This window comes from Phascolarctos cinereus, unplaced genomic scaffold (assembly GCF_003287225.1).
Source record: "Phascolarctos cinereus isolate Bilbo 61053 unplaced genomic scaffold, phaCin_HiC Scaffold_4;HRSCAF=312, whole genome shotgun sequence".
Lineage (NCBI taxonomy): Eukaryota > Metazoa > Chordata > Mammalia > Diprotodontia > Phascolarctidae > Phascolarctos > Phascolarctos cinereus.
In genome coordinates, this window is record NW_027555847.1 from 14,477,840 (window position 1) to 14,501,847 (window position 24,008).

At 41.3% G+C, this 24,008-nt stretch overlaps 1 protein-coding gene and 1 long non-coding RNA gene across 4 annotated transcripts in view; both read right to left on the reverse strand.

Annotated features, from left to right (window-relative positions):
* The window catches only part of ARHGEF3 (Rho guanine nucleotide exchange factor 3), a 296,463-nt gene that overhangs the window by 170,128 nt on the left and 102,327 nt on the right, over window positions 1–24,008 (reverse strand). The window contains exon 1 of one of the 3 annotated variants that reach the window (XM_020970564.2): window positions 11,956–12,142. The exons of the other annotated variants lie outside the window; for them this stretch is intronic. Within the exon in view, the coding sequence (XP_020826223.1) occupies window positions 11,956–11,988 (33 nt within the window). The 5' untranslated portion in view covers window positions 11,989–12,142. Of the gene's footprint in view, window positions 1–11,955; window positions 12,143–24,008 lie in introns of those variants that run through there. 3 annotated transcript variants of the gene reach the window in all.
* Window positions 20,482–23,835, reverse strand: LOC144456599 (uncharacterized). The gene is made up of 2 exons (XR_013485600.1): window positions 23,359–23,835; window positions 20,482–20,840 (listed from the first exon to the last, which is right to left on the reverse strand). It is a non-coding gene; the product is annotated as an uncharacterized LOC144456599 (long non-coding RNA).

Below are 24,008 nucleotides of genomic sequence, written 5' to 3' on the forward strand. Positions count from 1 at the left end.
CTTATTCTGTCTATAGCTTATTTGTACACAGTTGCTTGCGTGTTATCTCCCCTACTTGACTGTAAGCTCCTCAAGGGCAGGCACTGTCTTTTGCCTGTCTGTCTCTTCAGCACAGTGCCTGGCACACAGTAGGTATTTAATAAATGCTTACTGACTGACACCTCCAAATCACATATATCAAGCTAGCATATAGCCATTTTCATATACATCAGCAAGTATAATTCAGAATGGTAGTGAAAGAAAAAAGAACAGGAAAGAAATTAAAGAACCTAGGAAATCAGAGGGGCTTCAGGAGCTGTGAGGGTCAGGAAGCAGGAAGGAAATAGAATGTGAGAGAAGAGGAAGGAATGAAGGACCTCTGAGTGCTTGGAGATACAGAAGAGGCCCTAGATTCTCCCTAGAGAGGGGTCTGAGCGCAGCTCTCCATGCTCCACAGGAGCATAAGGAAGAGTTCAGAGATGACATTCAGAGTGAAGACATCTCTCGCCAGCCACAGGGAGAAGAGAGCAGCTGTTTTCTCCCTGGGCTTTCTCTTGCACGTTCTTGGGGAATTCTCCCCCTCACCGGTTAGCAGAAGAGCAAGCAATACTTTCTCAGCGCCTTTACCTCCTGCTGATGGCTGAGGATTACCCAGGCCAGAGGACCCAACGTGGCACAATCTTGGCGGGTCTCTCAGCTGATTGCCTTACCCTCCAGATCTGCTGAAATGCACATTTTCTACTATCTGTGACTCTCACTAGCTACTGCTACCACTAACTGATAAAACAAGCTGCCCCAACATTCTCTTCTCTCTTATTTGTGACTCTTACTAGCTAATCCCACTGCTAACTGATCAAATGAGATACCCCCCAATCCTCCTGCCCTAGACTTCCTCTAGATAGGAACAATCAGTAATTAGGATTTCCCTGAAAATGCCCTGATTGTCCCCAGTACACACACACACAGCCTAAACCAGCACGTATCTTTAGAAGCTCTGCCAAGAAAAAAAAAATCAAAGCTCCTTCACCTCCTCCCATTGTCCTCTAATTTCTCCTACCCATTCCTTGAATTCCTATTGGAAATCAAGAAGCCCCAGCAATTATTTTCCAGCAACAGGGTTTCCGTTAATGCTCCCTTGGACACACATTTTATCCAGGCTGCCTCAGCACAGAACAGAAATAACACAACCTTCCTTCTTTTCCACACAGCTCTTCAGGGCAGGGATGGTGATGCAAACCCTGAGGACCAAAAGGGGAGCAGAGAAAGGAGAAAGTGAATGGACACCCCCAAAGGGAATCACCAGTCCCTGAAGCATCAAGCTCAAAATGTGCTGGTGAGGAATCAACTTCCCACCTGTGCAGACCAGAACACAGGAAAGAATCCCATGGGTGACCCTGGGCATTCACCGAACTTCCTGACTGCCTTTCAAAACAATGAGCCATTGGAGTACAAAGAGTCTCTCAAACTAAGAATAGAGAAACATGTCTTAACAATATTACCAGCCTTCCTCAGCAAGAGATCATGCATTCTACCTTCACCAGTCCCCTATGAATCATAATAGCAATTGCTAGAATGTATAAGAAATCCTTTAATGTTGGCAAAATGCTAAAAACAATAACAATAATAATAATTCTCCATGGATCCAAATGAGAAGCTTGCTTAACCTCCAAAACTCTGCTGGCTTTAACCTATCCACAAATGTTTGCTTCCCAGACTTCTCCACTGTGCCCGTGACTTGTGAAAACAACCAATGCCCTTTTCTTATTCCCTCCTTCCTCAACGTGTAAGCTGTCACTCAACTCAGTTACTTACAGGATGCTTGCAACAGACAAAATATATTGCTAGAGAGTGTGGGAGATAAAAATGGATAACAGGCACACAATTTCATAATTTGGGTATATGATCAGAGAGTTACACATCTGCACTTGTCCTCATTCATCTATGCCGCCATTTTTTTTACGCAAGGAAAACTTCCTGACAACAAAAAGCTATTCCAAAGTGGAGCTGTCTTTCCACCGGGATAAGCGTGCTAGTTTTTATATTTGGTGATTTATTGTAAACTTAGATGACAGGATTTGGCAACTGCACTGATATAAGGAGTGAAAGAGGGAAAAGTCAAAGTTGACATAGAGTTTACAAGAGTCTGGGAGGATGGTGGTGCCATCACTGGGCAGAGAAGTTGGGAGAAAAGCATTCGAGTCAGGGGAGAGGAGGAGATTCAAAAGTTTAATTTTGGACTCGTTAAGTCCGAGAGATGGCCAATTAGCATATCTAGTTGTCAGTTGGAAATATAAGACTGGATGCTATAATATCACAAAATAATAACCACTAATAACAGCTAGCATGTTAGGTTTACAGAGTGCTTCTCATTTGATCTTCATAACAACCCAGGGAAGCAGGTGTTACTGTTATCCTCATTCAGAGACGAGGGAACTTAGGCAGACCAGAGATTAAGTGGTTTGCCCAGGGCCATCAAGCTTTAAAATGTCTGAAGCAGCATTTGAACTCATATATTTCTGAGTGAAGGTCCAGCCCGCTATCTACTGTACCAATCAGCTGTCTCTACTATGCAGACCCTTTGCTTCAACAATGCCACTAGCAAACCTATTCCCCAAAAGGAGCAAAGAAGGAAGTAAATATGTATAAAAATATTTTTAGCAGCTCTTTATTAAAGAATTGGAAACTAAGGGGGGATGGAATCCATCAAAAACTTTTTTTATATTAAAGAATTAGAAATTAAGGTGGGGGGTGCTCATCAATTAGGACAGCCATGTGGTGCAGTGGATAGAAAACCAGGCCTGGAGTCTGGAAGACTTGAGTTCAAATCTGGCCTTGGACACTTAATAGCTATGTGACCCTGAGCAAGTCACATAACCCTGTTTGCCTCAATTTCCTCATCTATAAAATGAGCTGGAGAAGGAAATGGCAAACCACTCCAGTAACTTTGCCAATAAAACCCGAAATAGGGTCACAAAGAGTTGGACACAACTGAAATGACTCAACAATAATAATAAAAAACCCCATCAATTATGGAATGACTGAATAAATTATAGTACATGAGTGTAATAGAATATAATCGCACTGTAAAAAATGATGAAGAAAGTGGTTTCAGAGAAAACTGGGAAGACTTGCATGAACTGATCAAGACTGAAGTGAGCAGGACCAGGGGAAAAATTCCATTACATAATGAAAACAACATTAGAAAGAAAAACTACTTTGGAGGACTTGAGAAGAATTACGGTCAACGCAACGGTCAGCCATGATTCCACAGGACTTATGATGAAGTGTTCCACCCACCTCTTGACGGAAAAGTGACGAGCTCCAAATCTAGAACACGGAGCACGTTTTTAGACACGGCCAACACGGGAGTTTGTTTTGTTTGACTGTGCATATCAGTTAAAAATGACTTTTTTTTTCTTTTTAATTTTTTCCCTCATAGAATGAAGGAAGAGAGATAAAGGAGAAGGAAGGAAAGAAAAGAAAGAAAAGAAAGGGAAGAATGAAGGAAGGAAGAAGGGGAGAGAAGAAGAGAAGGAAAGAAAAGGAGAAAGGAGGAGGGAAGAGAACAATAGGAAAGGGAAAGAAGACAGGAAGAAGGGCAAGAAGGAGGGAAGGAAGGGGGGAAAAGAAGAAAGAAAAGAAAGTCACTGAGGCTTCAGAAGGAGCACAGAGGGCAGGACAGAGAGAAGTATAGAGAAGCAAGACAGCTTTGAAAAATACATGTTGAATTTATTACACACTTAAAAACCAAATATACAGTTTCATATATAATCCTCTTTTTTGGTTCTATTTTATATATGGAAATTCTCATTTTATTTGGGATTTAAGGTCAGAATTTTTAAAAATAAAATTTAACTTAAAAAAAAGAGACAGAAAACAGAGAGATCAGATGATACCCTGAGAGCAGTAGAACCCAAGGGGGGGTGACAAGAGACCATGGAGGATGAGGCCTCAAAGAAGGCCATTGGGCCTGATAACAATAAGACAACTAGTGAGTTTTGAAAAGAGCATTTTCAGGATAGTTCAGGATGTGAATATGAATGGAAGGGATTAAGACGACAACAGAAAGTGAAAAAATGAGAAGTAGGCACAAGCAGATACAGGGACTCTGGACATCTTTCTAGGACTGAAGGAGAAAAAAGAAATAGGATGATAGTTTAAGGGGCTATACCAAGATTGAGGGAGAGGGGCAGCTAGGTGGCGCAGTGGATAGAGCACTGGCCCTGAAGTCAGGAAGACTTGAGTTCAAATCCAGCCTCAGACTAAACCAACACTTACTAGCTGTGTGACCCTGGGCAAGTCACTTAGCCCCAATTGCCTAAAAAAAAAAAAAAGATTGAGGGAAAGGATTTTTGCTTGTATCTTGTACAGTAGGGAGTTCTAAACTCATCTGTAGACTAGTGAGAGAAGACTGACAAATAATCTGCTCTTTACCAGGTGGGTCGAGGCTAGGATCTGTTTACCCCACCCAATTCTACCTGCCCTCACACCAACAAACTCCTTTGAGGTTGATCATAATCTCTGTCAAGATCTACAGAGCCAGGTATCACCAGAAGGTAAGAAATCCAGGTTTAGCTAAGGATCTGTCATGGAAGAACATCAGAAGCCAGAGCTAGAGCTGGGACCTTGAAAGTCTCCTAGTCCAGCTTCCCTCATTTGAGAGATGAGGAGACTGAGATGCAGAAAAAATAAGGGACTGACCCATGGTTGCTGGGGGAATAAGAACAGCTGAATTAGAACTCGGTCACTTCAATGGACTAGAGGAGCTAGTGAGTAACCAGAGAGTAAAAATGAATAACAAGAAAGGGGAACTGTGAGTCATCAAATGTCAGAGATCATTGAGATCTCAGACAAACCTCTTGGGAAACTGAGTCTTGGCACGCTGAAGTGATTTCCCCAATTTCTCTTGTCACCAGAATGGATGAAGGAGAGGAAGGACGATGGTAAAGACGAGCATGGAATGAACCTTGTCAGCCACATATATTTTATATTCACGATCTCCCTTGAGTCTTCTGACACCTCTGAGGTGGGTGGTGTCAGGATTATTATTGCCATTTTGCAGATGAACATGTTAACCTTCAAAGATTCCAAGGTATGGGGAAGAGCCAAAACAGAGAGAGAAAATGATAGACCCACTTCCCTAATGAATATAGAGGCAAAAATTCTAAATGAAATATTAGCAAAGAGAATACAACAGCTTATCTTGAAGATCACACACTATGACCAGGCAGGATTTACACCGGGAATGCAGGGCTAGTTCAATATTAGGGAAACTATCAGCATCATTGAGCATATCAACACCAAAACCAACAGAAACCACATGATCATCTCAACAGATGCAGAAAAAGCTTTTGATAAAACACAACACCCATTCCTATTAAAAATATTAGAGGGCATAGGAATAAATGGAGTCTTCCTTAAAATGATAGGGAGCATCTATCTAAAAATATCAGCAAGCATTATAGGTAATGGGGATAAGCTAGAAGCATTTCCAATAAGATCAGGGGTGAAATAAGGATGTCTATTATCACCGCGGTTATTCAATATGGTACTAGCAATGTCAGCTTTAAGAATAAGGGAAGAAAAAGAAATTGAAGGCATTAGAATAGGCAAAGCAGAAACAAAGAAACACTCTTTGCAGATGATATGATGGTATACTTAGAGAATCCTAGAGAAGCAAGTAAAAAAATTATTGAAATAATAAACAAATTTAGCAAAGTTGCAGGGTATAAAATAAACCCACATAAATAATTGGCATTTCTATATACCGCTAACAAAGCCCAACAGCAAGTGATAGAAAGAGAAATTCCACTTAAAGCTACAGCAGACATCATAAAATATTTGATAGTCTACCTGCCAAAACAAACTCAGGAACTCTATGAACACAATTACAAAACACTGCCCACAAATAAAGTCAGCTCTAAATAATTGGGAAAACATCAGTTGCTCATGGGTAGGCTGAGCTAATATAATAAAAATAACAATTCTACCTAAATTAAATTACTTATTCAGTGCCACAGCAATTAAACTACCAAAAATTTATTTTATAGAGTTAGAAAAAATAATAACAAGATTCATTTGGAATGACAAAAGGTCCAGAATACGAAGGGAACTAATGAAAAGAAAGGCAGAGGAGGGTAGCCTAGCCTTTCCAGATCTTAAATTGTATTATAAAGCAGCAATCATCAAAACTGCTTGGTACTGGCTAAGAAACAGAGTGGTGGATCAGTGGAATGGGTTAAATATGCAAGACACAGTAATCAATGACTATAGTCATCTATTATTTGATAAACCCAAAGAACCCAGCTTTTGGGATAAGAACCCACTTTTTGACAAAAACTGCTGGGAAAACTGGAAAAGAGTATGGCGGAAACTAGGCATAGACCAACATCTTATACCCCATACCAAGATAAAATCAAAATGAGTACATGATTTAGGTATAAAGACTGATACTAGAAGCAAACTGGGAGAACAAGGAATAGTTTACCTCTCAGATCTATGGAGAAGGGAAGAATTTATGACCAAACAAGAGATAGAGAACATTGTGAAATGCAAAATGGATGACTTTGATTACATTAAATTGAAAAGCTTTTGCACAAACAAAGCCAATGCAACCAGGATTAGATGGGAAGCAGAAAGTTGGGAAACATTTTTTACAGCAAGTGTCTCTGATAAAGGACTCATTTCTAAAATATACAGACAGAATTGAGTTGAATTTATGAGAATACAAGTCATTCCCCAGTTGATAAATGGTCAAAGGATATGAACAGGCAGTTTTCAGAGGAAGAAATTAAGCTATCTATAGTCATATGGAAAAATGCTCTAAATCACTATTGATTAGAGAAATGCAAATCAAAACAACTCTGAGGTACCACATTAGACTTTTCAGATTGACTAACATGAGAAAACAGGACAATGATAAATGTTGGAGAAGACGTGGGAAAACTGGAACACTAATGCATTGTTGGTGGAGTTATGAACTGATCCAACCATCAGGACCATAAAATTGTGCATACCCTTTGAGGCAGCAATACCACTTCTAGGTCTGTGTCCCAAAGAGATCGTAAAAACAGGAAAAGGACACACGTGTACAAAAATATTTATAGTAGCTCTTTCTGTGGTGGCAAAGAATTGGAAATTGAGGGGATACCCATCAATTGGGAAACAGCTGAACAAGTTGTGGTATATGAATGTAATAGGATACTATTGTGCTATAAAAAGTGATGAGCAGGCAAACTTCAGAAAAACCTGGAAAGATTTATATGAGTTGATGCTCAGGGGAAGTAAGCAGAACCAGGAGAATATTGTACACAGTAACAGGCACATTGTGCGATGAGTAACTTTGATAGACTTAGCTCTTTTCAGCAATGCAAGGATCTAAGACAACTCCAAGACTCGCAATGGAAAATGCTATCCACATCCAGAGAAAGAACTACGGAGTCTGAATACAGATCGAAGCATACTATTTGCTCTCCTTTTCTTTTGTTGTTTTGTTTCTGCTTTCTTGTGGTTCCTCCCATTGGTTCTAATTCTTCTTTACATCATGACTGATGTGAAAATATGCTTAATGTGAATGTATAAGTAGAGCCTATACCAGATTTCACACTGTCCTGGGGGGTGGGGAGAGGGAGAGAAAATTTAAAACTCAAAATCTCAGGGAAGTGAATGTTGAAAACTAAAAATAACTAAATAGTTAAAAAAAAAACCCCAAGGGACCCAAGTAGGAATTGACAGAGCTGAAGTCCCAGTTGACAGCTTTTTCCTCTACAACAAACTATATGGGATAATAAAGAAATATCAAGCTTAGAAGAAGAGATGGGAATAGAACTAGGAGGAAAATCAAAACTCATAGATCAATGCTGACTATTAAAGGAAAATTGGGGAACCATCCACCAGGAGGTCTTGAAGACTCTTGGACACAACCTTCTGCATCCTTTGACCGCAGCTGCTCCTGAGGATTCTTTCCACTACTGGGTAACACATTTCCCAGGAGTTTCTGGTAAGGTCCCAACTGTCCCTCATCCTGATTGCTCCAGCTGATGGGTGACAGCCCCTTTGACATTTCACTGCCTTGGTCCCCACTACTGACCAGTCCATAGAGTGAATACAGGCTGGCATACAAGTCTGACTTTAGAACATCAAGGTGGGAAAAGGTCTACAGAGAACAAAGTGACTGTCATTTCACCTTTGAAATGAAAAATAGCCAGTCTGCTTTAAGTGGGTTTCCTTTGTCTAACCCCTTTATTACCCCATTTCCCCAACCTGTTTCTAAAAATAACTACTGTCTGCCACTAAATTAAGGCTGAAAACCAAAACAATGGTTTCTCTTCCTTCATGTTTCCTTGAATAATTTTTCTGGATTCCTCCTTCACTCCCACCATCCCCTATCTGTATATATGTGTGTATGTATACATATGTACGCACATACACATATATATGATGCTGGCCTTTCTGGGCCTCACGCTGCTCATCTGTAAAGGGGGGGGCTGGTTGGCTTTAAATTTGACCTCATGATTCTATGAATATGATGTGTGGATGCATCTTAGGAAAAAAACATGTGTATATATATTTGTATATATGTATGTATGTACGTGTGTGTATGCATGTATGTACGTATGCATGTATATATGTATGGGCTACACAACCAGTCTGTGTCTGAGCCAAACCTTGAACCAGGTCTCACTGACTCTGAGGCTGGCTCTTTATCTCCAAAACCATAGTTCCTTTCACATAGTAGGTGCTTTATAAAGAACAAGATCCACCTATTGCTACGTATTTATGTTTCATGATTTAGTAATGATGGTTATTATGATACAACAGAAAGAACTCTGGTTTTGGAGGCAAAGAACCAAGGTTCAAACCCCACTTCTCTTGCTGACCCCTGTGACCTTAGGAAAGGTCACTTAATCTTCCTGGACCCTAACTTTCTATAAAATGAAGGGGTAGGACTAGAGCAAGTCGAGACAATAAACATCTAATAAGTGACTACTATGAGCCAGGCACTGTGATGATAACTGGGGATACAAGAAAGGCAAATGTTCCTCATGTGTAAAGTCCAAGGACTTCCCTTCCAGCCCTTGCTGTCTGTCTTTTTTTCATTATTATCCAAGGAGGAAATCTAAGGCTAAAAAAATGCAAATAATTTGCCCCAGGTCCCCGAGAGGACTCATGGCTCCAAAGCTTATCCCCACCCCTGATCTTCGTATTATTTTTCAACTTTCCTCTTCCAAGTGAAGTTAAGACTTTCCCCTGAGAAATGGGTCAAAGAAAAATGAAAATTTCCAGTAACTTCTTTAACAGATGATAGTTTTTCCAACTGCTTATTAAGAAAAAAAAAGATTGTAGAAACCACATATTGGCATGACATGGGGAATGCCAGTCTCTACCAATAATTAAAGAATATGGCAAACGATGGAGCCGACTCTGATCTGAGGTTTAAGAAGTGTCTGTGCATCGTATTCACAGAATCATGGAGTCAGCCTGAAAGCCAACCAGCCCACTTTACAGATGATGATTCTTGGGGCTCAGGGAGGTGAAGAGACTTGGCCAATGCTGTACAGGTAAGAAGAAACAGTATTGAGATTCGAACCGAGGTCCTCGGGTTCAAATCCATTGTGCCTTCCAGTGTCCATCATAGTGCCTAGGACACAGTAGATATTTAATATTGGTTGAATTCAACTGAAAATAAAGTGATGATTTTATGCCATACTAAGCCCACTGAAAACGATGCTGACTATCCTTCTTAAAACAAAGCATAATGGAAGATAGACACTGATACCCTCATTTGACAGATAAGGCCACAGACCCAGCGAGATCACTGCCACATATCTAGCAAGTTTCCTAGTCACGGTGTAAAGAAAGGTCTTTTTGACTCCAAAACTTGGGCTCTTGTCAACTAGACCCTAAGGAGTCAAATGCAGAGGAACCAGATTAAAATGTAATTGGGGAATGTTTAGCAAAATAAATAAAAATACAATAAAACAAAGAAAATATTAATTTGCGGCTTTCTAAGTCAATATGTGGCCCACGGGGATAGTGATCCCATTTCTATTTGAGTTTGACACAACACAAAACAACACAGTACAATACAACACCATACAATAAATATTGATTAAGCACTTACTATGTGCCAGGCTGTTAAGTGCTGGAGATACAAAAACAGGCAAAAGACAGTCCCTGCCCTCAAGGAGCTTAGATTATATCATGACGCCTCTCATAAGAAGGCAGCAATCACTGAAGTCATTAACTTGAAGTCCCACATTAAAGATTCAACCAAGCAGTGATAAATCACAGGATCACAGATTCAGAATGGAAAGAGATTTTAAGAGGTCACTGAGTTCAACCTTTTAGTTTTATAGATCAAGAAACTAAATTCAACAAAGAGAAATTAAATTACTGTGCTGTTTCAATCACGTCTGGCTCTCTGTGACCTCACTTGGGGTTTCCTTGGCAAAGATACTTGGAGAGGTTGGCCATTTCCTTCTCCAGCTCATTTGACAGATGAGGAAACTGAGGCCATGTGACTTGCCCAGAGTCACACAGCTAGTAAGTGTCTGAGGCTGGTTTTGAATTCACGTCCCCCTGACTCCAGGGTTGGTGCTCTGTCCACTGCACCACCTAGCTGACCAAATGACTTGCCCTAAACCACTTTTGAGCTGGCATTGAACCCAGGTCTCCCTGTCAGTCTAAGGCTCTATTTACTATACCATACTGACTCCATTAAATCTTTCTGAAAGGCCCCTCAATTTCCCAACTCAGAGCTAAAAAGTGACTCCTTCAGAAAGGGAGTAGCATATCTTTTTTGAGTGGTTGAAACAGGACGTGTGGGAAAAGAAATCACATAACTCACAGGAAAGGGCGCTTCTAGGATTTTTTCTATACGTGAAGGGAGAAAAAAGAACAGCAATGGTAGGCCTGTATGACAGAGGGACCATCACCAGATGATTCCCAGAAAATGTAATTCTAAATTCTATTGTACAAAAGCATAAAAACCACACTCAAGGAAGACATGGATGGCCTTGCTGCAGTTTTAACCATTAAAAAAAACGAAAGCAAAAATGCAAGCTAAGAGAACGAATTCCTTTTTATCCTATGTAAAGGTGAAAACAAACCTTCCCAGCCCTTTCTCTCCCTGCTAACTTCCAAGCCAGGTACGGCTCCTTTTCAAAGAAAAAGATCAGGTGTGCATTTTTGGACATGGACAATGTGGGAATTTGCTTAGCTTGACTATGTATATGCGTTACAAGAGTTTTTTCTTCTGTTTTTTCAATGTGGGTGAGGAGGTGGGAGAGAAAAATAGATGCTTGTTAATTGATTTTTTTTCACAAAAAAACAAATCAATAAACAAGGGTTTAGGTCAAGGCTCTGGTTCTTTACGAATCCCTCCACATGAAGCTCTGATGCGCTCATCTCAAGATCACACACAAAACCAATAGATGAACTTTAAGGAGACCCACAAAAAGGCCCCCCATTGTCTCAGGTTTTAATCTCTGCCAAGCCATTTTCAAATTGTCAAATTCAAATTCAGAGGGAGGGAAGAACTCTTTGACACAGCGTTGTGGTCAACACCAGATTCAGGGAGGGAAGTGTGTGAGATGAGCGAACAGATGCTTTGTTACCAGCACTTGGTTCACAGCAAAGACTGTCATGGGTTTGAGGATTAGAACAGTACTCCCAATGAAACCATCATTTCAATGAAGGCCAGCTTTTTCCTCAACTTAAATTATCTTTTTTCCCCCCTTGATGCAAAAGTCTGGCTTCATCCTCTTTTTTCAACATTACATATGGAAAGAAGGATGCTTTCGAGAGCACCCATTCAGTTTCTTGGCAGAGAGGGAAATACTTCTAGAAGCTCCAGAAGAAACCAGGTTTTAGTCCCCACTGACCATCCTTTGAGTGGCCCACAGCAGCACCCTTTGGAGTCTCAGCAGACCACCTTTTCCCAGCCCCAGCCCAGCTGAGCTGCCCTACACATACCTGGCGATGGACAAAGAGGCAACACCACACCATGGGGCACTCCGGAACGGGGAGTCCACTCAGATTTCACAGTCCAAGGCTCTCCCCCTTGAATTGGAGCCAAGCACTCCAAGCCGGCTTCCCTGAGCAGGGCTGCTCTGGTTTCCCTGAAGGAACTCCTCCCTAACCACTTACAATGCATGACAGGAAGTGACAAAGGAACTACTTATCTGTTAAAAGGGAGAGAAGAGAAGGCCCTTCGTCCCCACCCCAATCAGGCTCTCCACTTTCTGTGGTTTCCTAGTGGGCCTCAGGACTCTCAAGTAAAGCTTTACGCTAGCTACATCGAAAGGCACACAGGAAGTCTATTGGGGAGAACTCCAGCCCCTGTGCAAGAAAACGTTGTTTGTCTGCAACTCAAAATGATCAACTCTTTGTGGGGGATGGGTTTGAGGCATCCAAAGCCTTATACCAAGAGAGGACCATCGAATGATATACTAACATACAGAAAGGCTCACTCATACAGGGAGGACCCAGGAAGACATCTTTAGTTAGTCCCCCTCGACGACAACCATAACATCCTTGTTTTCACTTGGGGGAAATGAGGCTGACTGAGTAACTGCTCCCAGATGGCTGGTTTTATCCAGACAATGAAGTCTGACCACAGGATGGCCCCAAGACCTTAGAGGTTGTCAAGTTCTCACCCTTTTATGGAAGCCCCTGCAATAACGACTGCTCTCCTTTTTTTCAGCTGTGCTCACCAGCACGGTAGGAGGCAGACTCCCTGAGCTACTATAATTTGCATTTCACTTGCTATTAGTAATTTGGAAGTATTTTTCATTTGGCTGCTGATAGTGTAGGTTCCTTCTATTGAGAAATGCCTGTTCATATCTTTTCATCATTCATCTAATGGGGAAGGGTTCCTTTTCTTACATGTTCTTGGGCATTTTCTCCAGCTGTCCTCCATGCCTGGAATTCTCTCCTTCCTCATCTGGGCCTCCAAACCCCCACCTTCCGGGAGAAGCCTTTTTTGATGCCCCATGATGCGACTGCCTTCCTCCTACAGCTTATTTCCAAGTGATCCTGTATATGTCTTTTTTTTCAATTGAAAAGTATTTTTTACTTTTATTTTTAGCTCTAAATTCTCTTTCTCCCCTTCCCCCTCCCCCATTTATTGAGAAGGTAAGAAATATGATACCTATTACTCATAACAAATTCTCATGGTTAAGCAAAACAAATATCCATTATATATTTTGTCCAAATATAGTTGTCTTCATGTTGTCCTCCCCTACTAGACTGTAAGCTCCTTAAGGGCAGGGACTCCCTTTGTCCTTTCTTTGCATTCTGCCAAGCCTTACCCCTTCCATTAGAAAGGGGTCAAGATTCTCCCACTGGGAAATCTCTGAAAAGGGTTCCAGAAGAAATCAGAGCCAGGAGAGATTCTACTGAAGGAAGTAATGCAGAAAATCCTTCATATGGAATCCCAGAATGTCAGCAATGGAAGGGACTTCTCAGTTAAAGTATGAGCTTCTTGGGGACATTTACTTTCAGTGTATTTGCATCTCCAGTACCTTTTAATTCAATTCAATAAATATTTATTAAGTGCCTACTTTGTATCAGGCACTATGCAAAGTGCTGGGGATACAAAAAGAGGCAAAAAACAGCCTCTGCCTTCCATTTCCTGCTCAATTCACTAGGCATTTTGTACTGAGAAATTCCAAGTTCACTCACCAAAGAACATCACAGGAAGGTTGAATTCTTCTGGTATCTGCACAAGTGACAAGTACTGAGGCCTTTGTCATCATAGCACCTCTGCCCAATGTGGGGAGCACCCCAAAACACCAATAATAGCACAAGCTTCCTGACTCTAGAATCCTAATTAGAACCTTGAGACCAAGATAATCTTGGTGCTTCTCCATCCTTGGTAATTCGCCTGCCCCATGGCTAGCAAATTCCTATCTCCTGATTCCTTAAGCCCTGCGATTCAGTCCCTGTCTGCTGATGTGGGAACCCCTTCCCCTGCTACCTCTCCCTCTGCCATTATCCAGCCTGCACTGCTCATCCCTACTCCTCCCCAGCCCCATATCCTCCCCTGCCTTCCTCTTCCTCTGCTCTATTATCAACAAACCCTTCTCTATCCTAGATCTCTCCCGTGCACACTCAGCAGGCCTGGAAAAGAGCATTCAGTTTTCCCAACTTCAAAACAAAAAAGAGAATGGGACCTGAAAACTAGAAGTTGATGAGTGTGATTTCAACTGGGGGGACTGGGCTGGACTGGGTGGAGATTCCAGGTCATCTTGTTCAAGAGATGCTTAGCAAACACCTGGAAAAGTAGCTGCTGATCACCAAGAGCCCTCATGGCTTGGTCATGAATTAGGCATGCCAGGTGAGGCCTTTTCCTGACCCAGGGACCAAAAATGGCAGACGAGGAACATTAGGGTTGGAAAGGACGAGGAAAGACATTGCTTACCTCAGTTTTAGCCAAGCATGCTTTTTTTGTTTAAATCAATGAAAACCGTTCTCCTCCGATTAACCCAAATCAAAATGAGAAAGAAAAATGAAACCTTTGTTACAAACATGCATAGTCATGCAAAGCAATTTCCCCCTCACTGGCCAGGCCCCCCCCCAAATCATACATATATACATATACATAAGTATATATACACTTAGAATACAGATAGAGTCATATATGTCTCAATATATATTTTATATATATGGACTCAGAGTGCAGATGGAGACAAAGGAAGACAAGTGTTTTGTGGGTGATCCTTGGCAAGTCACTTACCCTCTCTCAGCCTCAATTTCCTCATCTGTAAAATGGGGGTGGCAACTGCATCAACCTCACAGGATTATTGTGAGGATAATATGCATTTAAGTACCTTACATACCTTAAAGTACTATAAAAAATCCTCATTCTTCTTATTACTAACACACTAGATGACAGGATACGAACCTGACAAGCTAGAACATTAGGCTGACTTGGGGATGTCCTGGAGATGCCCAGCTTGAAATGTCCAATAGGCTTCCCCCGACAGTCATTCCACTCTCCCCCTTTGTACAACCTAGCCACACTTCACTTCAGCACCATGGACACCCACTCTTCCATCCCATCAAGCTTCTAATACCATGGCTCTACTGAAATCCTCTCTCCAAGGTAGCCAATGACTTCTCACTTGTTATGACAGATGACCTTCATCTGTCCTCACTGCTCTGGATCACACTTTCTCATCTCGGAATAACACCACTCTCCTGCTTCTCATCCCACTTCTCTGGTCATCTTTCTCCTTTTTTTTTTTAATTCCTTTTTAAACATTTTTTATTAATTTATTTTGATTTATCAACAATCACTTCCATAAGCTTTTGAGTTTTAAATTTTTCCCCTCATTGATTACATTCAGTTTTGCTGGGTAGGTGACTCTTGGTTTTAATCCTAGTTCCTTTGACCTCCAGAATATCCTATTCTAAGCCCTCCGATCCCTTAATGTAGAAGCTGCTAAATCTTGTGTTATCCTGATTGTGTTTCCACAATACTTGAATTGTTTCTTTCTGGCTGCTTGTAATATTTTCTCCTTGACCTGGGAACTCTGGAATTTGGCTACAATATTTCTGGGAGTTTTTCTTTTGGGATCTCTTTCAGGAGATGACCTGTGGATTCTTTCAATTTCTATTTTACCCTCTGGTTCAAGAATATCAGGGCAGTTTTCCTCAATAATTTCTTGAAAGATGATGTCTAGGCTCTTTTTTTGATCATGGCTTTCAGATAGTCCAATAATTATTAAGTTATCTCTCCTGGAACTATTTTCCAGGTCAGTTATTTTTCCAATGAGATATTTCTCATTATCCTCTATTTCTTTTACTTCTATTTATTTTCCATTACTTCATTCTTTTGGCTTTGTTTTATAATTTCTTGATTTCTCATAGAATCATTGGCTTCCATTTGCTCCATTTTAATTTTTAAGGAATTATTTTCCTCAGTGAGCTTTTGGACCTCCTTTTCCATCTGACCAATTCTGTTTTTTAAGGCGTTCTTTTCCTCACTGGCTTTTTGGACCTCTTTTATCATTTGGGTAAGTCTGGTTTTGGTTTTTTTGGGTTTTTTTTTTTTTGGCAATTGGGGTTAAGTGACTTGCCCAGAGTCACACAGCTAGTAAGTACCAAGTGTTTGGTCTGAGGCCAGATTTGAACTCAGGTCCTCCTGACTTTAGGGCTGGTGCTCTATCCACTGTGCTACCTAGCTGCCCCAAGTTAGTCTATTTTTAAAGGTGGTGTTTTATTCAGTATTTTTTTGGGTCTCCTTTAGCAAGCTGTTGACTTGTTTTTCATGATTTTCTTGCATCACTCTCATTTCTCTTCCCAATTTTTCCTCTACTTCTCTCACTTGCTTCTCAAAATCCTTTCTGCACTCTTCCATGGCCTGGGACCAATTCATATTTTTCTTGGAGGCTTCAGATGTAGGAGCTTTGACTTCGTTGTCTTCTTCTGGTTGTATGTTTTGATCTTCTTTGTCACCAAAGAAAGATTCTATAGTCTGAGTATTTTTATGCTGTTTGCTCATGTTCCCAGGAAATTACCTGATTTGTTAACTCTTTGTTAAGGTAGGGTGCTGCGTCCAGTGTGGAGGGTGTACTGTCCCAAGCTTCCGCGGTTTTGTGAAGCTGTTTTCAGAGACACTTCTAGGGACCTGAAAATTTTCAGTTCTTCCAAGGTGCTATGATCAAAGGAGAGGTGTTTACTCCTTTCCTGGCCTGTGCTCTGGTCTATGAGTGACCACAAGCACTCTTTTCTGCCTTTGAACTGTGAGGAGGATTCCCTCTCATAGCCACTACAAGTTCCACTATGCCAGCACTCCTCTTCACCCCAAGACCGCCACCCAGAACTGTGACCCAGATCCAAGCACAGGCAAAGCAAGAGAATCCTGCCTCAGCACCAGCAAACAGATCCCTGAAATCCCTCTCTGATCAGCTGCTTGATCCCTCCACCATCTGTGGGCTAAGAGATCTGGAAGCAGCCACCACCCCAGAGCTGAGCCAGGACTGGAGCTGGACCATGCTCCTCTCTCACTGAGGTCCAACAGACCTTTCCTATTGACCTTCTAAGTTTCCTTTGGCATTTGTGGGTTAAGAAGTCTGGAAACCACTACAGCTGCTAGTGACTCAGTCCCCTGAGGCTTGCTGCAAGTTCACTGAGGCTTCATCTTTACCTGCGTGGCCCACACTGAACTACTCTCCCAGCCTGGTGCAACAGACCTTTCCCATCAATCATCCAGGTTGTCTTGGGTTGGAAATTTGTTTCACTCTGTCTTTTTGTGGGTTCTGCTGCTCTAGAATTTGTTCAGAGCCATTTTTTACAGGTATTTGGAGGGGTTTGGGGGAGAGCTCAAGCAAGCCACTCCTTTTACTCTACCCTCTTGGCTCTGTCCCCGTTAGTGTTTTTAATAGGAATGGGTGTTGTATTTTGTCAAAAGCTTTTTCTGCATCTATTGAGATGATCATGTGGTTTCTGTTAGTTTTGGTATTGATATGATCAATTATGCTGATAGTTTTCCCAATATTGAACCAGCCCTGCATTCCTGGTATAAATCCTACCTGGTCATAATGTATTATTCTTATGATAAGTTGTTGTAATCTATTTGCTAATATTTTATTTAAAATTTTTGCATCCATATTCATTAGGGAAATTGGCCTATAATTTTCTTTCTGTTTTGTATGTCTAGCTTCTTAAACACAGGTGTCACTCAAGGCTCTACTCCCGGGTTCTTGCCCTCAATCTCTCTCTACTGTCTCCCTTAGGAATCTGATCATCTTCACTGATCACCTCCAGTAGATAAAATACAAATGTATGCCTGTCTCCAGCCCTGATCTTTCTCTTGATCTCCCTTCTCTCACTGCCAAAAGTCTGCCAAGTATTTCCACCAAGATGTTCTGCTATTGTCCCATCTTTCCCCCTAAAATCTTGACCATCCACTAATTTGTCTGTTTCTTTCAAGCCAAAGCCATACTCCTAGTCACAAAGGTTTGGAGCCTCTTTGTCATTTGATTCTTAAATTTTTTTCATTATTATTATGAACTTAACACCTATCAACAAAGTTGTACATTTCCAAATTCAGAGACCAAAAAAGGAAGATTGTATATGAAATCACTAATCTCTGAAGTACAGCTTATTTTCATTAAATTCATCATTTGCCTGATTACATTTGCTTATTAATTTCTTCCTGCTCTCTTTTGCGTATTTTAAAAATACTTCCTTGATACTTGAGTCATTTTTGACTCTACCCTCTATACCATTCCAGGTCAATTGTCAAATCCTTTCGATTTCCACCTTTGCAACAATCCTTGTAGCTATTCTGGCCCTTATCCCCTCTTACCTGGACTGTCCTCTATGGCCTCCTTCCTCCAAGGTATACTTGCCTAAAAATCTCCCCTCTCTAATCCATCCTTCACACATCTGCCAAAATCATCTTCCAAGGCAGAGGTGTAACTGATGCCCCTGGGATGAGAAACCTTCAGTAGCTCCCTATTCATTCAATGTTGAAATAGAAGCTGCCCGCGCCAGCTGGTGCTGAAGGCCCAAGTTCCAGCCCTCACTATATTCCATCTGGCTCCTCTTTTACACACTGTACATTCCAACCAGGCTGGACTCATAACAGTTATACAAACAAAGCTTTCCATTTCCTGTCCTGATGCCTTCATCTATGCCAAATGCTCACCCCCTACCTCTTCATGCACCTTTCTGAATCCCCACCTTCCTTCCCGGCCAGCTCAGAGGCCGTTTCTTAGGAAAGCTTTCTTTGATGCCCACACACCCCACTCCCAGCTCAAAATCTCCTTTCTCTCTCTCTCTCTCTCTCTCTCTCTCTCTGTCTCTCTCTCTCTCTCTCCCTCTCTGTCTCTCTCTCTGTCTCTCTCTCTCTCTCTCCCTCTCTCTCTCTCCCCTCCCCTCCCTCCTTCCATCCAAATATCCAGATTTCCTTGGATGATAGAATTAGCAGGAACCTTAGAGGCCATAAGGTCTGACCCCCTCATTTTACAAGTGAGGAAACTGAGGGCACAGGATAGAGTAAGTGTTTTACCATCATGAGTAAGTGTCTGAGGCAAGATTTGAACATTTTTCCGCTTCTCAAATATCTTTGATAGTGAAGTGATAAAAAAAAAAACCAACCTGAAAATACATCATTCAGTTGAGCACTTGGTCCAGTGGGTTCTCAGTACGGAAGACCTCAAGTCCCAAACCTGATACTTTCCTGCTGGGTGACCCAGAGCCAACTTCTCAATGAACTAGGAAACTAAAATTTAAGTTACAGAGAAGCTATAGATCTGTATCATAGAAGGATTCATCATTGGGACTTCCCAGATTCAGAAATTTAGTAAAAATCTAAAAAAAAATCTAGTGAGATCAGAGGTCTAGTAAAATCAAGAAACATGGTCGAGAGGAGGGGGTTGATTATGTACTTTTTGGTATAATTAAGCTAATGAGAAGGAATGAAATCTTCCAAACCTACTGGAAACAAAAGGACTAGAAATGAATTCCCTATCTATTGAAAGATTAAGTGATCAAATTAAAACAACCTTGAGATATCATTTGACACCTACCAGATTGGCTACAACGATAGAAGGGGAAAGTGACAAATGGTGGAGGGGATGTGGAAAAACTGGGACACTAATTCACTGTTGGTGGAACTGTGAATTGATCCAACCACTCTGGAGAGCAATCTGGAATTATGCTCGAAGAATTACTAAACGAATTATACCCTTTGACCCAGCAATACCACTACTTGATCTATTTCTGAAGATAATCAGGGAAAAAGGAAAAGAACCTACATGTTCTAAAATATTTAGAGCAGCTCTTTGTAGTGGCAAAGAACCGGAAATTGCAGGGATGCGCATCAGCTGGGGAATGGCTGAACAAGTCGTGGTATGTGATTGTGATGGAATAGCACTGTGCTGTAAGAAATGATGAGCTCGACGATCTTAGAAAAACATGGAAAGACTTGAATGCAATAATGAAGAGTGAAATGAGCAGACCCAAGAGCACATGGTGTACAGTAACAGCAATATTGTTTTGAGAACAATTGTGAGCGGGGCAGCTAGGTGGCGCAGTGGATAGAGCACCGGCCCTGAAGTCAGGAGGACCTGAGTTCAAATCTGGCCTCAGACCAAACACTTGAGACTTACTAGCTGTGTGACCCCGGGCTAGTCACTTAACTCCAATTGCCTAAAACAACAACAACAACTTTGAGTGAATAAGTTATTTTGACTATTATAAATACACAAATTAACTCTAAAGGACATATGAGGAAAGACGCTATCTGCATCCAGAGAAAGAACTGATAAATGGTAGCCTTCTCTAGGATGGAGGTAAGGGGGAAGAAAGAAGAAAAAAAAGAAATGTACATGATAATTTTGTTGTATATATTTGAAATGAATAGCAAGTGGTGCATTGTAGATTTGCAGTTTCATATGCAATCATCTTTTGTATTATACTATGTTACGGAAATGGTTTTTTTTTACTCTATAAATTAAAAATAAATTTTAATAGAAAGGGACCAAAGAGTGTTATAAAATTTTAGTAAAAATCACCAGCACTATGTCTTTGGAATAAGGCTTTGTTTTACTGGAGCCATACATGAATAATGACTTTTGAGCATACACTCTAAACAACAGACCAGAGCCCAGGGCAAAGGGAAGGGAAGGGTAGCCCAAGATGGGGGCTCAGGCATCTTCCCCAAACACTCATGTTCTCTCTTCCAAACAATCAAAGCTATCCTAAAGGGTCTTGGAATGGTGGGCCTTCCCTCACTGCAGGTCTTCAAGCAGGGTCTGGATGACCATTGGTAAGCGATGTTATGGACCAGAGGGGGATTTCTTGCTCAGGAACAGGTCAGACAAGATGGTTCCAGGTAGGAAATTCTGCAACAAACAGGGGAAATATGGCACCATTTCAGCACAGACTTATTTGGATATGACATAACTGGCTCCGATAACATCTGCTATTTGGAAATACTGACCCTGCTCCAAAACACTGGATATTATCTCAGCTCAAAAGGCGTTTGAAGGGATGAAAAGAATGTGGGACTTGACCTGAGGTCACTGGAGGTTCCACAATGAATAAATATGAAAACATCTATTTATGGATTTTGCATTGGAACTAAAAATACACACTGCTCATAGATGTGTTTCTCAATACCAGACTACTCGTCACTGCACAATTCTTCCCGGTTTTGTTCAGCAGAATTACTCCCAGCTGAGCTGGGTACAAAAAAAGTAATAATAACAATCCTAATGACTCATATTTATATACTGCCTTAAAGTTTCCAAAGCGCTTTGCAAATATTATCTAATTTTATCATCACAACTCTCGTGAGTGCCATTATTATCTCCATTTTACAGATGAGGAAACTGAGGCAGAGTTTAAGTGATTTTTTTTTTTTAGTCAGTAAGTGTCTGTGGCCAGACTTGGACTCAGGTTGGCCTCCTAAGCAAACATTTATAACCAAAAATGCTTCACATAATTTTTAGCAGCCAATACACTGAGGTTTTTTTTTTAATTCTACTATTTGAATTTCACTGGAAAAGATAAAAAGCCTTATCCTGCAGGGCTCTGTATTCTTTAAAGAAGCAATAACAACTACAAGAAATGCAATTAGGGATCAATTCCTATGGACTGTCTCATGTTGGAAACAGGGGCTACAAGTCTGCTCCAGGTGACTGTCCTCAGCTTCCTTCTTGGGAGAGAGATGGCTTTCATCCTGGTCGATAGATGCTGAGGAGCAAGACAGAGCATCCTTTGGAGACCTATTGCTTTGCCTTCCACTGACAGAGTTCACAGAGAATGGAAAATCTGAATACTGGGTTGGGTTTTTTTGACATTTAAATTACTGCTTGGGCTGGATTTTTTTTTCTTTGAATAAGCTAACATGAAAAGCCAGACATTCTAGGTAAGCCCTACTCAACTGTTTTTCCTCAGGACCCCTTTACACTCTCAAAAGTTATTGTTAGCTAACATTATTATCATTAAGGATCTTTTCTTTGTATTGGTTATTTCTACTGATACTTACTGGAATAGTAATTAAACCATCTTAGTATTATTATGAAAATAGGTCTCAGGGATCCCTAGAAGTTCCCAAACCACACTTTAAGGACCCCTATTTTAAGTTGAAACCCATGAAACACACATACATACACACACACACACACACACACACACACACACACACACACACACACACACACTTTTACATTTAACTGGACACAGCGAGAGCCAAAGCTTTTATTGTGGTTTCCTGCTCTTCCAATGATATTCAATGTCCTCTTAGGAATAATTTATGGGAACAAAGGGTCAAATGTACATAATTTTTAAAAAATTCTTTGTTCTAAAGGATGACTGGGAAGAGGGGCACACAGAGGAAGATTCAGGTAATGGAAGAAACAGAAGATTCCAATAAAAATCTATTAAAAAAAAAAGATTTACCTGACTGATGACTGTATACATGTGGACTGTGGAGGGGGAGAGATGGGGAAAGCACAATGATAATCCAGCTCAGCCCACCCATCTACTAGTAACTGGGCCCTGGAAGCACCATGTTAGCCAAGGAACAGGATGGTGACAACAGGTACTTCTACTGAGAAAAGCCAACATTTTGATGTGCTGGGTAATTTTGTTAAACTGGGTCCCCCCCCATTTTGTCTTTTCTTTGTATATAAAGCCTAGCTTTCTATAAGGGAGGTATGAATGTTGGTGACGTAAAAACGAAATACCTCAATAATATAATATCAATATCTAAATATATCAATAAATATACAAAATACACATATATTCAGCAAGGAAACACTCTAATTACCATGGTAAAATGAGGAACCTGAGGCTCAGGCTAGTCATGAAGATAAACATCCTAGGTGGAATTTGAATCCAGGGCCTCTGATGCCAGGACTCTTTCCTCTCAAGGCAGCTGGCTGGCCCAGTGGATGGAGCGACAGGCCCGGAGTCAGGAAGAGCTCAGTCCAAATCCAGCCTCAGAAACTTACTAGCTGAGCAAGGCACTTAACTTGTTTGCCTGTTTTCTCATCTGTAAGATTAGGATAATGATGGCACCTACCTCCCAGGTTTGTTGTAAGGATCAAATGAGGTAGTAATTGTAAAGCACTTAGATAGTGCCCAGCGCACGCCAAGTGCTATATAAATGTTAGTTATTCTTATTAGGTCAGTTAACCTCTGTTTGCCTCAGTTTCCTCAACTGTAAAATGGGGATAATAGAGCACTGACCTCCTGGGTTCTTGTGAAGAACATATGAGATATTTGTGAAAACCATTTAGCACGATGACTAGAACACAGTAGATGTTACATACTTTTCCCCCCTCTCCCCTCTTCACCTCACACTTCCTCGCCTAAATTTTTGTTTTCTGAATCCAGTAAGAAAAAGATTTTAACCTCAAATGCTGCAGCACCACGTAGAGATGGGCTGGGTATGCACAGGCTCCAGATCATTCCTTTGGGCCACCGGAGGCTTGATGGCCTTTCCTGAGTACCCCAAGTCAGCCAAACCCTCTGTTTGCCTTCAAGCAGAATTAGAAGGGACCCACTGCTAATTTATTTGCTACCTTATCTTGTGGGCTGGTAGGATGTATAGCACTCATTTCCAGTAACTACCAAGTGAGTGCAAAGGAAGCTCTCATCTGCCTCCCCATCAGGACCTGACCCTTGAAATCAGATTTCCTGGTAACGCTCAGAAATTTCCGCAAGCCCCTTCCTGGAGACCGGCGTCTGCAAATCCTGAGCGTTCTGCAGGGCTCCTCTGGGGAGTCACGTCCTGCGGAGGGACGGAGGCTGCGCCGGGAGGGGCGCAGCGGCCGCTACCGCCAGGAACGCGATTCTGTGGTAAACGTGGAAGGGACAATCAAGAGCTCACGTCTGCACCACATCCAGGGAGCAAAAGAACAAGCCGCAGCAGCCCCCAAATCCCCAAGGGGCTTCCAGGGGTCAAGAACTATTTGTTAGCCAAGGTCCTTCTCCTTGTTAAAAAAAAATGCAGCCATCCAGAAAGAAGCTAACCCAATTATCTGCTCTATTAGTCATGGACA